This window comes from Aricia agestis, chromosome 8 (genome assembly GCF_905147365.1).
Source record: "Aricia agestis chromosome 8, ilAriAges1.1, whole genome shotgun sequence".
NCBI lineage: Eukaryota > Metazoa > Arthropoda > Insecta > Lepidoptera > Lycaenidae > Aricia > Aricia agestis.
In genome coordinates, this window is record NC_056413.1 from 7,243,296 (window position 1) to 7,257,122 (window position 13,827).

At 36.8% G+C, this 13,827-nt stretch overlaps 1 protein-coding gene across 1 annotated transcript in view; it reads right to left on the minus strand.

The window, feature by feature from the left end:
- Positions 1–305: 305 nt before the first annotated feature.
- LOC121729506 (GRIP and coiled-coil domain-containing protein 2-like) overlaps positions 306–13,827 on the minus strand; it is a 32,191-nt gene continuing 18,669 nt past the window's right edge. Inside the window, exons 10-15 of the mRNA XM_042118034.1 lie at positions 12,276–12,441; positions 11,326–11,559; positions 10,868–11,064; positions 5,462–5,615; positions 1,990–2,098; positions 306–615 (exon numbers count right to left, since the gene is read on the minus strand). Of these exons, the coding sequence (XP_041973968.1) occupies positions 554–615; positions 1,990–2,098; positions 5,462–5,615; positions 10,868–11,064; positions 11,326–11,559; positions 12,276–12,441 (922 nt within the window). The 3' untranslated portion in view covers positions 306–553. The remainder of the gene's footprint in view (positions 616–1,989; positions 2,099–5,461; positions 5,616–10,867; positions 11,065–11,325; positions 11,560–12,275; positions 12,442–13,827) is intronic.

Consider the following 13,827-nt stretch of genomic DNA (forward strand, 5'->3'; position numbering starts at 1 on the left):
GTCAAACGAGATCTCATGGTCTCAAACCGATTCTAGCTAATTGTTTGACAAACATGTATGATGCACGTTTGTTTGTCTGCGCTGCTGTTTGATGAAAACGTACATTACATCAAATAAGTTTGTCAAACAAATTTGATCGTAAACAGGGTACTTTTCGATCAAATTGTTTGTCAAACTTTACGTGTTTGTCAAACAATTTGATAGTGTACAGCTTTGTTTGAAGCGTTTGTCAAACGATCTACGATGAAAACGTGAATTTCATCAAACAAGTTTGTCAAACAAATTTGATCGTTTACAGGGCGCTGGTTTACAAAATTACATATTTCTACGTCAATCTGTCACTTTGTCTATTCTTTTGTCGGTAAAAACCCTGTCTGTGGTGAGTTGGTAACATACTAATTTGCAGCCGAGCCTCAAGATATTTTGACCGAGTTGTAACCTCTTCCTGGCCTGGAACTATACACTACCTATGGCTTATACTGTCACGTCACCATCAGTTGAATGTACTTTACATCACAGACTATTTTCTACAGAAGCCCCCCCGGGGCCCGGCTCACTTCCCACCCGGCCACGGCAAATAGCTTCCCCATCCTTTGCTCGAGTTCGGATCTTGACCTGAAGATAAAAGTGTATAAGAAAATTGCATAACATAAAAAACGTTTAGCTTATCAAACATACGCCATTTTGTTTTGGGATCAAAATTTCCTTTTTCCTACTAGGGACTCAAAGTAGGCATCTTTCAAATTTCATTAAAATCGGTAAAGTGATTTAAGCGTGAAGATAACAAACAGACTGTATGTAATATTAGCAATTTGTATTTAGAGGTAAATTAGTATGGATCTCACGTTCGGAAATTGTACGACTAGATACAAGATAACAAGACCCAGTGACATTTAGAGTATTGAACAAGTTTTAGACAGCTAAAAATATCCTTACTCAGATGACCTTTAAAAAAGCAAGATGAAACTAAGTTCATCCTTCTGTAAAGGTCAATACCCAACACGGATGTCGGATACGCGTGGAATTTTTGGTTGCTTTTTTTTTAAGAACCAGGTAAAAACAGCGGTAAACGGGGCAGGCGCTTTACATGCAGGTATTCCAGGAAGGATCGACTCATACTCTCGCACAGGTGCAGAGAAGTTCGACTCTGCGCCAGTGTGAACTACAGTGTGACTATTTAAAAGATAAGTCAATATAGTAGCTTCTTTTTCTTACATATTTAATAAAAATATTTACTCCAAGTTCACTGCAACCACCCTATCTTTGTCTGATAATACATACGTTAGAAAAACTTGCGAGAGAATGATAGCGCAATAATAGCCACATAGATAGGTAGTAATAAATTTTCATAGTCAGTTCATATTATGTTATAGATAAGTGAGACAAGTTTAGATAAGTAAGCAGTGAGTTCATGTGACACATAAAGTTTTATTAAGTAGATATACATAATCTTATATATAAAATTCTCGTGTCACAATGTTAGGCCGCGTACTCCTCCGAAACGGTTTAACTGATTTTAACCAAATTTTATATGCATATTCAGATCTGAGACTCGGCTACTGCGTACTTATTATATTGATAAGTGCATTTGTTGAATAAATAATAGTAAATTATTACAACTTACAACTCGAGACTGACGGCGACCATTGTTTGTGCAACGGGATAGCGATGGACGTTGCCATGGTGACATACTTATTTAGTCACTTCAATAAAATAATACGGGCGAAATACTATATATAGCAAAGAAACGTTTAACAGGACAGCTACTATTATCTAAAAAGTAATTTTACAGTACCACGTAAAAACGTAATAGTTCAGAATCAAGATAAAACCATATCAAATTCCGTAAATGCCATGGAATTGCGTCCTAAAGAAAAGTTCTATTAGTAATGCTCATAAGTCATAGGATATTAAATACCTACTATAGTATGATAAAAGGAGTATTGATAATACATGATACAAGACAGAAGTAAATTAAAACAATTTTACCTTTGGCAACAGCTTGAATCTTTTGTGTTTCTTCGTTTGATAGTGTCAGTATCTTCTGCAGAACAGGAATAAGACGCGATTTCTCATCACCCGGCGGTAAAGTCAGAAACTGTCAAAGGATATAAATATTAAGAATACAGCTTCGGATACATACTATTCATCGTTTAAGCCTATTTTTAACCAACTTCCAAAAATTCTTTTTATATTTTATTTTTATTATTGGTTACGTCGGATTTTATTGAAATGATCGAAAGAGTTTAAAATGCTGTGCAAGTGGTGTTCCACTTGTACAGCATTTTTATAATTAAGTTAAAATGTCATGGACTTTTTGGGTAGTAGTCGTTAACAATTGTCTGCAGTCTGGCGTAGTTTACGCATAATGCGTGCACGATGTGCGCACGCACGCTGCGCGAATGCCCACAAGCACTCTTTTTCATAGCCGGAGGTCACACGTTCAGTTTCTCATCAATCTGGTAAAGATTTACGCGAAACTGAACAGTGAACGTGTAACGCACAGATTGATGGACTGATTTTAGGGTTCCGTAGTCAACAAGGAACACTTATAGTTTCGGTCTGTCCGTCCGTCTGTCTGTCCGTCTCTCTGTCCGTCTGTCTGTCTGTCTGTCCGCGGTTTTGCTCAGAGACAACAGGACCTACAAAACTTTAATTTGGCATGAATGCACAATATATTAATGATGCCGACAAAACACTCCGATCTCAACTACAAAAGACTAAATTCCTCACCTGAAGTTGCGGAAAGGTTACTCAAAGAAAATGTCAAGGAATGTGATGTCAATTTTATTTTTAAAGAAATCGACTCCAGGGATATAACTAAGACTTTCAAATCGCTAAATGTTAAAAGTACAACTGATCTCTGGGGTATGTCCACAAGGGTTATTAAATCAATAATTGACATCATTGCCCCGCACTTAGCTCTAGTCTTTAATAATTGTATTAAAAATGGTGTGTTCCCTGACCTAATGAAGCATAGCAAGGTGACGCCTCTCTTCAAAGCTGGGACTAAGTCTGACCCAGCTAACTACAGACCAATATCTATTTTGCCAACTTTTAGGAAAATATTTGAAAAAATAATTCTTTATCAATTACTAGTTCACTTTAACTGTAATAATTTGCTACATAACAATCAATTTGGCTTTACCAAAGGTAGGTCCACTACAGATGCAGGCATCAGTCTTCTATGTAGTATATTTGACGCTTGGGAGGGGTCGCAGGATGCACTTGGTATCTTCTGCGACCTATCCAAAGCATTTGATTGCGTTGAGCATGTTACATTAATCAGAAAATTGTATCATTATGGTATAAGTTACCTTGCTTACCTTGCAAATAAAACCTTTCTTTTTCTCATTTACATAAATGACCTACCTTATCTAGTTAAAGATAAGCATGAGATAGTGCTTTTTGCTGATGACACTTCACTAATTTTTAATGTGAAGCGACAACAATATAATTACGACGAGGTAAGTGCTATCTCAAAAATAGTACAATGGTTTAATGCTAATAATTTACTATTAAATTCTAACAAAACGAAATGTTTAAAGTTCAGTTTGCCAAATGTTAGACAAGTACAAACCAATGTACTATTAAATGATGAGAAAATGAAATTAGTGGACACCACTGTTTTCCTAGGTATAACTTTAGACAGTAAATTACAGTGGGGTCTGCATATTGCAAATCTGGCGGATAGGCTCAGTTCTGCAGCATATACTGTTAAAAAAATCAGTGAAATAACTGATGTAGAAACAGCGCGACTTGTTTACTTTAGTTACTTCCATAGCATTATGTCCTATGGAATCCTTCTATGGGGAGATGCAGCGGACATTAATTCAATATTCGTGCTGCAGAAGCGAGCCATACGTTCTATTTATAAGATGTCATCGTGTGAATCCTTAAGAGAAAAGTTTAAGGAAATAAATATTCTGACCGTCGCATCTCAATATGTTTTGGATAACGTACTGTATGTAAGAAAGAACTTAAATAGTTTCAAAAAGAAAAGCGACAATCATTGTTTTAACACTAGGAATAAGGACAAATTAGAAATACCAGTGATCAGACTGAGCAAAGTCAGCGAATCTTTTAAAGGCTAGTGTATACGCCTGTACAATAGAATCCCAGAAAACGTTCAAAATCTCTCTATCAATAAATTTAAAAATGTAATAAAAGAACGTTTGTGTACTATTATTATAAAATCAATGATTTCATCGACGACAACACACCTTGGGAATAGGGTGGTTCTTACAGGCTACTAGTATATTTTTTATAAGTAATTCCTATTGTAAATAGCTCTAAGTCATAATATTGTTATATAACACAGTCAAATTAACTAGACGCATGGTGATGACGTCATTACGATGCTTGCATGTACATTCCAGTGGTGCGTCAGGTTAATATAATGTAAAGATATAAATCCCGGGATGTAATGTACATTAATGTGACCGTGTTGTACTGTTATATGTTTTAAATTGTAATTTTCCATCTTTTTAGTAAAAGATGGCCCCGTGCGAGTTTCTTACGCCAGTTCTTCTCGCCGGGCTAGTTCCCGAACCGGTGGTAGGCACCGTAGTATCGACGTTCGGTAAAGTTTTTGTAAAAAAATTACTCCGAATAAAAATATTTTTGATTTTGATTTTGAAAATGGTACATTATGGTACCTTCCCTACATATCAAGCGGGGATGATTTTTTTTTCGCATCTACCCCATCGTGTGGGCTGTTGTTAGATAGGTTTTTAAAAAATATTGTGAGTATTCATAGATCATTTTCGGATAAACTAGAGATCCGTTTGTGAAATATAAGTTTTTAAGTGGAAAAAATCGTTAGAGTCCAGTGCCCAGCTAAACGGTTGCTTCTGGAAATATGAAAAAAATCACGGGAATAGGAAATATGCTCAATTTTAAAGGAAAACACTCGATATACACTGGCGCGCGAGCCACGAGGCGAGCCGCGAGACGCGCCGCGAGCCCTGAGTGTAAACTCGATCTCGCGGCTCGTCTCGCGGCGCGGCTCGCGTCGGGAGCGATTTCCAGAGGAGCACGCGGGGAACGCGAGCTTTGCGTTTACACTCGCACTTCGACGCGGCTGCGAGACGCGCCGCGAGTCGAGCCACGAGACGCGAGTATAAATCTCGTATTACGGCTAAGAAGACTTCATCATTTATTGAGTCGATCAACTAAAAAAAATGTATTCGGCGAAGTGTAAAGGAACTTTTCGTTCAAATTCCTTTGAAAGTAACTGAGATGATGTTGTTAGTAAAACACGTTATAAATGTACATTCATTAACCATACAAAAATTTAAAAAAAAACTAGCGGTACTACGGAACCCTATATTACGCGTGGCCCGACACGCACTTGGCCGTTTTTTTATGTACTTTTTAGCTATCAATCTGGCGTCAATCTCAGATTGATGGACTGAACGAATGCCAGATTGAGAGTGTCACCTACGATTTACACACGAACCTTGAGCGTGACGTTCTTCATGTATTCAGTGTTGTGCGGCGCGAGGTCGGCGCCACGCACGCGCCGCAGCTCCGACTTCAGCAGCTCGGCCAGCTGCGCCATGCGCGCGCACTCGCGCTCAGACTCCGCCAGCAGCACAGTCACGTGCTTCACTCTACACACAACACGAATTATAAAACTTACGCCCAATTTCACCTCTGTTAGGGGGATATTAGATTATCATATATATTGGATCCGAGATCATTGAGTCAATTATATTGGATAATGTAATATAGACATATGATTCATTTCTTCCTTGATCATAGATTTTTGACATTTGCTGAGAGATTGGATCCAATACGGTCATAGAAATAGGTGTTGCCAGTTATTTAATATAAAAAAGAGTTTTTAATTTCTTGTTCGTTAATATGTTTCAAATAATGTAATGTAATTATTTTTATAATTATATACTTGGAAAATCTTGCTGAAATAACAAAAAACAAGCCATATTAAAAATGACAATGTCTTTTGACAAATCGAATTCTCTGAGATCTAGTAACCCTGACGTCAATACCTGTCAGCGTTAGCGCTCTCCATTGGCTATTGAAACCACATATGACGTAAAATAGGATCAATGAAATATGATAATGTAATATTATGCAGATATGATCAAATGATCATATATATTGGATCCTATATATGATCATAGAAATGATCCAATATAAATGATAATGTAATATCCTTAGTGTTAGCAGCTTGTTAAAATGCTAATCTCCTCTTTCATTCGTATGAAAAACGAAAGATTTAACATGCTACTAATTGGACCATAACCTTAAAAGTCGTTGGTGAAATTGGGCCTTAAATCTATACTAATATTATAAATGCGAAATTATCTCTGTCTGTCTGTCTGTCTGTCAGTCTCGCTTTCACGCCAAACGCCAAAACTACCGAACCGATTGTAATGAAATTTTGTATACAGATAGTCTAAAGCCTGAGAAAGGACATAGGCTACTTTTTTACTGGAAAAAAGGGTTGTAAGGGGGTGAAATTACGAAAAATTTGTTCAAATTAAGTTAGTTCCAAAAATTCATACTAGATGGCGCCGTGCGTTTTTTACATCGCGCTAACGCTTGACTAACATCTTTCTATAAGAGGTGGTATCATCATACATTCGAGTTGCGATTGTTATTTCTTTTTTACGTTATTTAATAAGTCAGTACTTAATATTATATACATTATACAGTGACGTAACCTTAAACCTATCAATGATAAATAGTTTATGAGTAAAGTTAAGGGGGCTAAATAAGCTTTAAAATTTGGCATAATATATAAAGTTTAATTAAAAAAAAATGAAATACTATGTGCACACTGCACAGCTGTTTTGATTTAAGGGGTTTTTTTTATAAAAGCTTTTTACACAAATTTTGTTGACATCGCGCGCTATAAACTGAAGTCCACGCGGACGAAGTCGCGGGCAACAGCTAGTAAATTATAGAGATCATTTAAGACCGCACTAAACGACACTACGCTGCAGCGTAGCGACGCGACATGATTTCACGTTCTATAACATTGATGTTTCGTGTCGCGGAGCGTCACTGCCGCGTGGTGCGGCTTACCCATAAAGTTAATATACCTAACGGAATAGAGAAACAAAGGCCTGAGCAAGAGAGATGTCACTATCAGTAACACTGCGTGGTAAAAAGAGACGTGTGATACATGACAGCAGCACTCTTTTTTTGACGTTCAGTCGGCACGTGCCGCACGTTGACAATTTAATCTCATAGAAATCATGTTCAATCTTGCTTGTGTCAGTGTATACTTAAGCACTTATTCCACTTGTCCTATTTAGAAGTCCTAGCTAGGATCCTACATAGGAGACTAATTAGTTCGCTTCTTATTCCACTTGTCAAAATTTAGTGACTAAATCAGTTGTCATTTTTGTTAGACTTCTTCTTAATGACTCCAGTTTTATTAAAGCAACAAAAAATTGGTCTTCTCATAGGCTTAGCTGTTGGCTCAATGAAAATAAAAATAAATAAAAGGCGAAAAAGATGGTTGGAAAAATTTTTGTTCCACGTAAAATTATGAATTATGAACTTTCTAAACTACTTGGAACAGCTTACCTACGAATGGATTCCAGATCTTATAACATAATATAAATTGACTTTAATACAGATTTAGCAGTTCCCACTACAGACAAAAGGTTGAAATCATCTGGCAACACTGATTTAGTCATTCAGGAGCCATATTTTTTACGATTTAGGATCCTAGCTAGGATCCTAGCTTTCTAAATGTTATTCCACTTGACTAAATTTTTTAGGATCCTAGCTAGGATTTCCTAAGACAAGTGGAATAAGCGCTGTACACATATTTTTACACACAGATGAAACCAATTTCGATTTCGTTTGACACCTCGAGATTGTTGCTCTATTCCGCTAGGTATATTAACTTTATGGGCTTACCTCATACAATATTAGAGATGGTTCTCTATCATCTATACTAATACTAATATACTAATACTAATATAATATTACTAGCTGTTGCCCGCGACTTCGTCCGCGTGGACTTCAGTTTATAGCGCGCGATGTATACAAAATTGGTGTCAAAAGCTTTTATAAAAAAAACCCTGGTACCCCTTAAATCAATACAGCTGTGCAGTGTGCACACAATAAGTGCTTCATTTTTTTTATATTAAACTTTATATTTTATGCCAAATTTTAAAGCTTATTTAGCCCCCCAATTACACAACTTTACCCATAAACTATTTATCATTGATAGGTTTAGCCCCAATTTCACCAACGTCTGTTAGTGTTAACAGCTTGTTAAAATGTCCTGTCTTCTCTTTCATTCATATGAAAAACGAAACAGCTAACGTGATACTAATTCGAGCATTAACTTTAACAGTCGTTGGTGAAATTTGGTCTTAAAGTTACGTCACTGCCTGCACAGATAAAGTACTGAGTTATTTAATACCGTAGAATAGATATAACAATCGAAAAAAATCGAGACTTAAATGTAAGATGATACCACCTCTTATAGAAAGACTTTTGAGCAAGCGTCAGCGCGACGTAGAAGACGCACGGCGCCATCTATTATGAATTTTTTTAACAAATTTACGACCCTTACAACCCTTTTTTCCAGTAAAAAAGTAGCCTATGTCCTTTCTCAGGCTTTAGACTATCTGTATACAAAATTTCATTACAATCGGTTCGGCAGTTTTGGCGTTCGGCGTGAAAGCGAGACTGACAGACAGACAGACAGAGATACTTTCGCATTTATAATATTAGTATAGATTATGTGCACACTGCACAGCTGTTTTTGGGTATTTTGATTAATTAAGGGCCGCGCTACACCGGAATGGAGCTGCCATGCGAGGCGAGCACTTTCAGCGCTGCCATTCCGGTGTAGCGCGGCCCTAAGAGGGGTACCACTTACCAGGGTTTTAAAAAGTTTTTAAATTTGACACAAATTTTGTTGACACCGCGCGCTATAAACTAAAGTCCACGCGGACCAAGTCGCGGGCAACAGCTAGTTATGAATAAAAACAATAATATATAATAAAGTAAGTATGATTAGTTCTGTTACAATAATGAAGTAAAAAATAAAACGCCATCTGTTTTCATATATTAGAATTAAAATGTTGATTGCATTGATATATTTTCTGGATTGAATATAGGCCAACACGGTACACTCGAATTCCTTAGAAATGCAGTAGGAGTTCTATAAGATAAGATAGATTGATTATTATTATACCAAGTGATAATATTATTAAACATAATATTCTAACGTATTAAAAACTATAAACAAAAACATAATAACTATAAGTATGATTAGTTCTATGTTACAATGAAGTAAAAAATAAAACGCCATCTGTTGAATCGTATTAGAACTAAAATGTTCATTGCATCGATATATTTCTGGATTTTTTATAATATTATACATAAAATATATTTAAGATTTTTGAAATATTATTTTAATACACATCCAAGACCCAGGAACATTGAAAACTTTTTGTTCCGCCTGCGGGACTGGAACCCAGGACCCCCGGGATGAGCGCTGGCCACGCGCAATGCGAATTAATTTTCATCGATATTTTCATGAAAATAAGATATTTTCCCACATCAAAATGTAGCCTATGTCCTTTCTCAGACTCTAAAATAACTGTGTACAAAATTACATTGCAATCGGTTCAGTAGTTTTGGCGTGAAAGCGAGACATACAGACAGACAGACAGACAGAGATACTTTCGCATTTATAATATTAGTTTAGATAATTCTGCAGAGTTTGTTAGTTTGTTTGTTTGTTTGAACGCGCTAATCTCAGGAACTACTGGTCCGATTTGAAAAATTCTTTCAGTGTTAGATAGCCCATTTATCTAGGAAGGCTATAGGCTATATTTTATCACGTAGAGACTAATAGAAACGAAGAAATAGAGGAAAATGTGGAAAAAACGGGGGGAAATTATTTAAAGGGGTTATTTGAACGCGCTAATCTCAGGAACTACTGGTCCGATTTGAAAAATTCTGTCAGTGTTAGATAGCCTATTGATCGAGGAAGGCTATAGGCTATATTTTATCACGCTAAGATTATTAGGAGCGAAGAAATAGTGGAAAATGTGGAAAAAACGGGGGAAATTATATGAAAGGGCTTATTTGAACGCGCTAATCTCAGGAACTACTGGTCCGATTTAAAAAATTCTTTCAGTATTTGATAGAAAGATTGATCGAAGAAGGCTATAGGCTATATTTTATCACGATAAGACCAATAAGAGCGAAGAAATAGAGGAAAGTGTGGAAAATACGGGGGAAAATATATGAAATTGCTTATTATCTTAAGATTCTTAAGAACTACTGGAGCAATTTTTATGTTATTTGGCAAACATGAAGACTAGATCACGTTAAGGGACATAGGCTTTTTTGCGGAAAAATGTACGGTCGCGTGAAATTCCTAAATTACACAAGCGAAGCCGCGCGGAACATCTACTTATATATAATAAAATCTTGGAAAGTCAATGCTGTACATTGAATATTTTTGTACAATAAATAATACTTGACGTGATCTACTATACTAACGCGGACGAAGTCGCGGGCAACAGCTAGTATATAATATTCTCTATCAATAATTTAAAAAAAACATGTTGAAAAAGAAATTAAAAGTTACTTAAAAATAAACTTAATTCATAATATTAATTAGTACTTTGCAGCGCATGCACCAAAGTACGTTAGCGAAGACAGCTTCTTTGAAAATATAGCATTAAATTAAAAAATCGCTTTTCTGTTTTCGAAATTAGAAAGAGACAAAAATACTCAGTTATGACGAATTGTAGCGCGCGCTCGGCGCTCAGTGTAGGGCTCGCAGGCCGGCGCGCTGGTCATGTGGGACGCCTCCATAACGATAATCATGATATATTATACTACAAACTCTTACTTTTGCTGTTGCCCTTGCACTTTTCTCTTCAACTCAGCAATCTCCTGCTCGGCTGTGAGCGATAGAGACGACCTGTCGAGGCCGTCGTCCTCTGACACCCCTTCTTCTAGGAGTCTCTCCAACGGAATCGGGGATCGTCTGCTACCGGCTGATAGGAACGACTTGGACAGTGGAGGCGACGGCGCTGATTCGGAGCCCTAAAATTAAACACACGTATAAGAAAGCGTTCGTTTTTCGTTTTTATTATTTATTGCTTTGAAGTGTCTACTACTATTGTACCTGATAGACACATAGACAGCCTTAGTGCAACTTTTAATCATCTGGATCGACACTAATACTATGTCTGTCTGTATGTTGGTTCTTTTATTTTTACCATAGATTTTTATTATAAAGAAAAACCTTCTGTATGAAGTACAGGGTAACATCTAGATTCTAGTGTAATATTCATCAATACACACCTCTCCCTCTTCTCTCGGAATGAGAGAGACGTTGATATCCAATTCAGTGTCACTTCCCTCCTCCTTGGGTATGACAGGTAGTAAATACTTTTCACTGGTACTCTCCTCCGGTTTGGGCGCTTTAGCTGTCTCTTGTAGCAACGCCAGCTGCTTCTTCAAACTTTCCGTCTCCTTTTGAAGTTTCACTTCGAGCTCACTGATTTGTGACTTGTAACATTGCGTCAATGTTGACACCTACAAATTATTATTTTTATAGAATTTAGATTAATAAAATATAAATATTAAACGTAATATCTTAAGGTAAAAAACACTTCAAGAATATTTACGGCCTGTTTCACCACTTCCTGATAAGGTGCCGGATAGGCTTATTTGACAGATTCTCCATACTCTATCTGTCAAGTTAAGTGGTGGATAGCCTTATCAGGAAGTGGTGAAACAGGCCCTTAAGGTAGCTTACTAGTAATATATATTCAGATTAATAAAGTGTCAGTTACGCTACGGATTTTATTGTCACGTGCTAACTTTATATGCCACTCCATATCAACAGGTCGTATGGTAATATCATTTTGTAATCTAATACTTTAGTTTTGTTTAAAAATAACAACACAGATTCACAGAGCTGGGAGCCCCAGCAAAAGTCGTCGTCATTTAGGTTTGACAGTTAAGTTGTCTTACGGCCGTTCCCAATATTTGATCTATCTCTGGTTTTGCCCTACTAGAGATAGGAATAGCTCACATTAGACATTAGAGACATATATTTTATGTCAACTGTGAGCTATTCATAGGAATAGCTCACAGTTGACATAAATCTCTGGTTTTGCCCTACTAGAGATAGCTCTAGTAGGGCAAAACCAGAGATAGATCAAATATTGGGAACGGCCGTTAGCCGCTACAACTAAATTAATAAATGCACTCAATAGTGCACAAGCAATAAGTGGAATATCACGTACCTGCAGCTTGTGATGGTTACGGTCGGCGTCAATCTGCTGCGACAGTCGCGCGAGGTCGGCGTGCAGTCGCGCGGTGCGGGCCTGCGCGCGCGACGCCTCCGCCTCCGCCTCACCCGCACGCTTGCGCTGGGACTCCGCCTCCGAACTCGCCACGCTGCATTGCTCCCTGATAATGTTATGAGTTATGACGTAATTAAGGGCCTGTTTCACTACTTCCTGATAAGTGCCGAATAGGCTATCCACGACTGTTCTGACAGATACTTTATACTCTATCTGTCAGATAAGTTGTGGATAGCCTATCCGGTACTTATCAGGAAGTAGGGAAACAGGCCCTAAGTAAGTTATGTGACGCACTAACTTGTCCGTGTCCGCTATGTTGACCGTTAGGGATTTTGACTATTGGTGATCAAGTTATGACTAATTCTTTTAGAGCGACCGCAGACTTACAATTTCAAGTTGGCCAACTAAATCGCATAGTATACTAATAGCTATAGCGACTTATGAGAGCTCGCACATTGCAACCAACTAAATTGTACAACTAAATAATTGGACACCAATCGTATAAGAACCGGATTTCTTTAGGATTACCTACAAATTAAAAAGTTGTCCAATTAAATTGTGAAACTACGCAATTTATTTGTTCGATAGTCGGCTAACTTGAAATTGTAAGTCTGCGGTCGCTCTTAATACTTGCGATACGACAGCCATTAAATATAAGTTTTGAACAGTCTCGCTGATTTGAGAGTTTATGCAGGTATGTATGCAGGGTAGTTATAGCAGGCCTGCCCCACTCGCGCGTGTAGGCATCGAACTGTAAGTACCACCCGCGGGAAGCACATCATAAGGGACTCACAAGCGAGTGGTGACGCACGCGCAAGATTTTTCGTCGCGTATGTACTGTATACTGATAATAGAGGAATTTAATTCATGATACTGATTTAACCGCTGTGACAAAATCGTTATAAATCTTATAAAAATGAACAATTAAAAAAGGCCAATGAAATGTGTATTTGAATTAGGTATTTAAATACAAAAAGTAGATAAAAACTATACAAACATAGCAAATAAACCAATTTCATACAAAAATATACACATACTACACAGAAATAAACAAAAGTTATAGTTTGTGCGTTTTAAGATGATATGGGTGACAGTTTTCATATTCCTTACTACGGGTTTTTTTTACAAGAAAACAGAATGTAATAAATTATATTCAAAAACAAATGTTTCCTATAATTATTGTAAATGAATAAAAATGAAAAGTTGCTAAATGCTAACTTATTAATATAAAATTATAAATATTAACTGTGAAATAGGAGTATAAAATTATTGTTACGAAAACATTTGAAAAATGTCAGATGCATGAAACGGAACTTATGTCAATAGAGAATAGAGATTGACTCTGTTGAATCAAAATCAAATCGATAAAAAAGGCGGTTTCGATTGCAATTCCTTTACGAAGTGTTTCGATATTTTTAAATTATCGATTGTCGATTAATTTTTATTAGGTAACTTCCCTACTATTGTCAATTATAATGTGTCACGCATATCA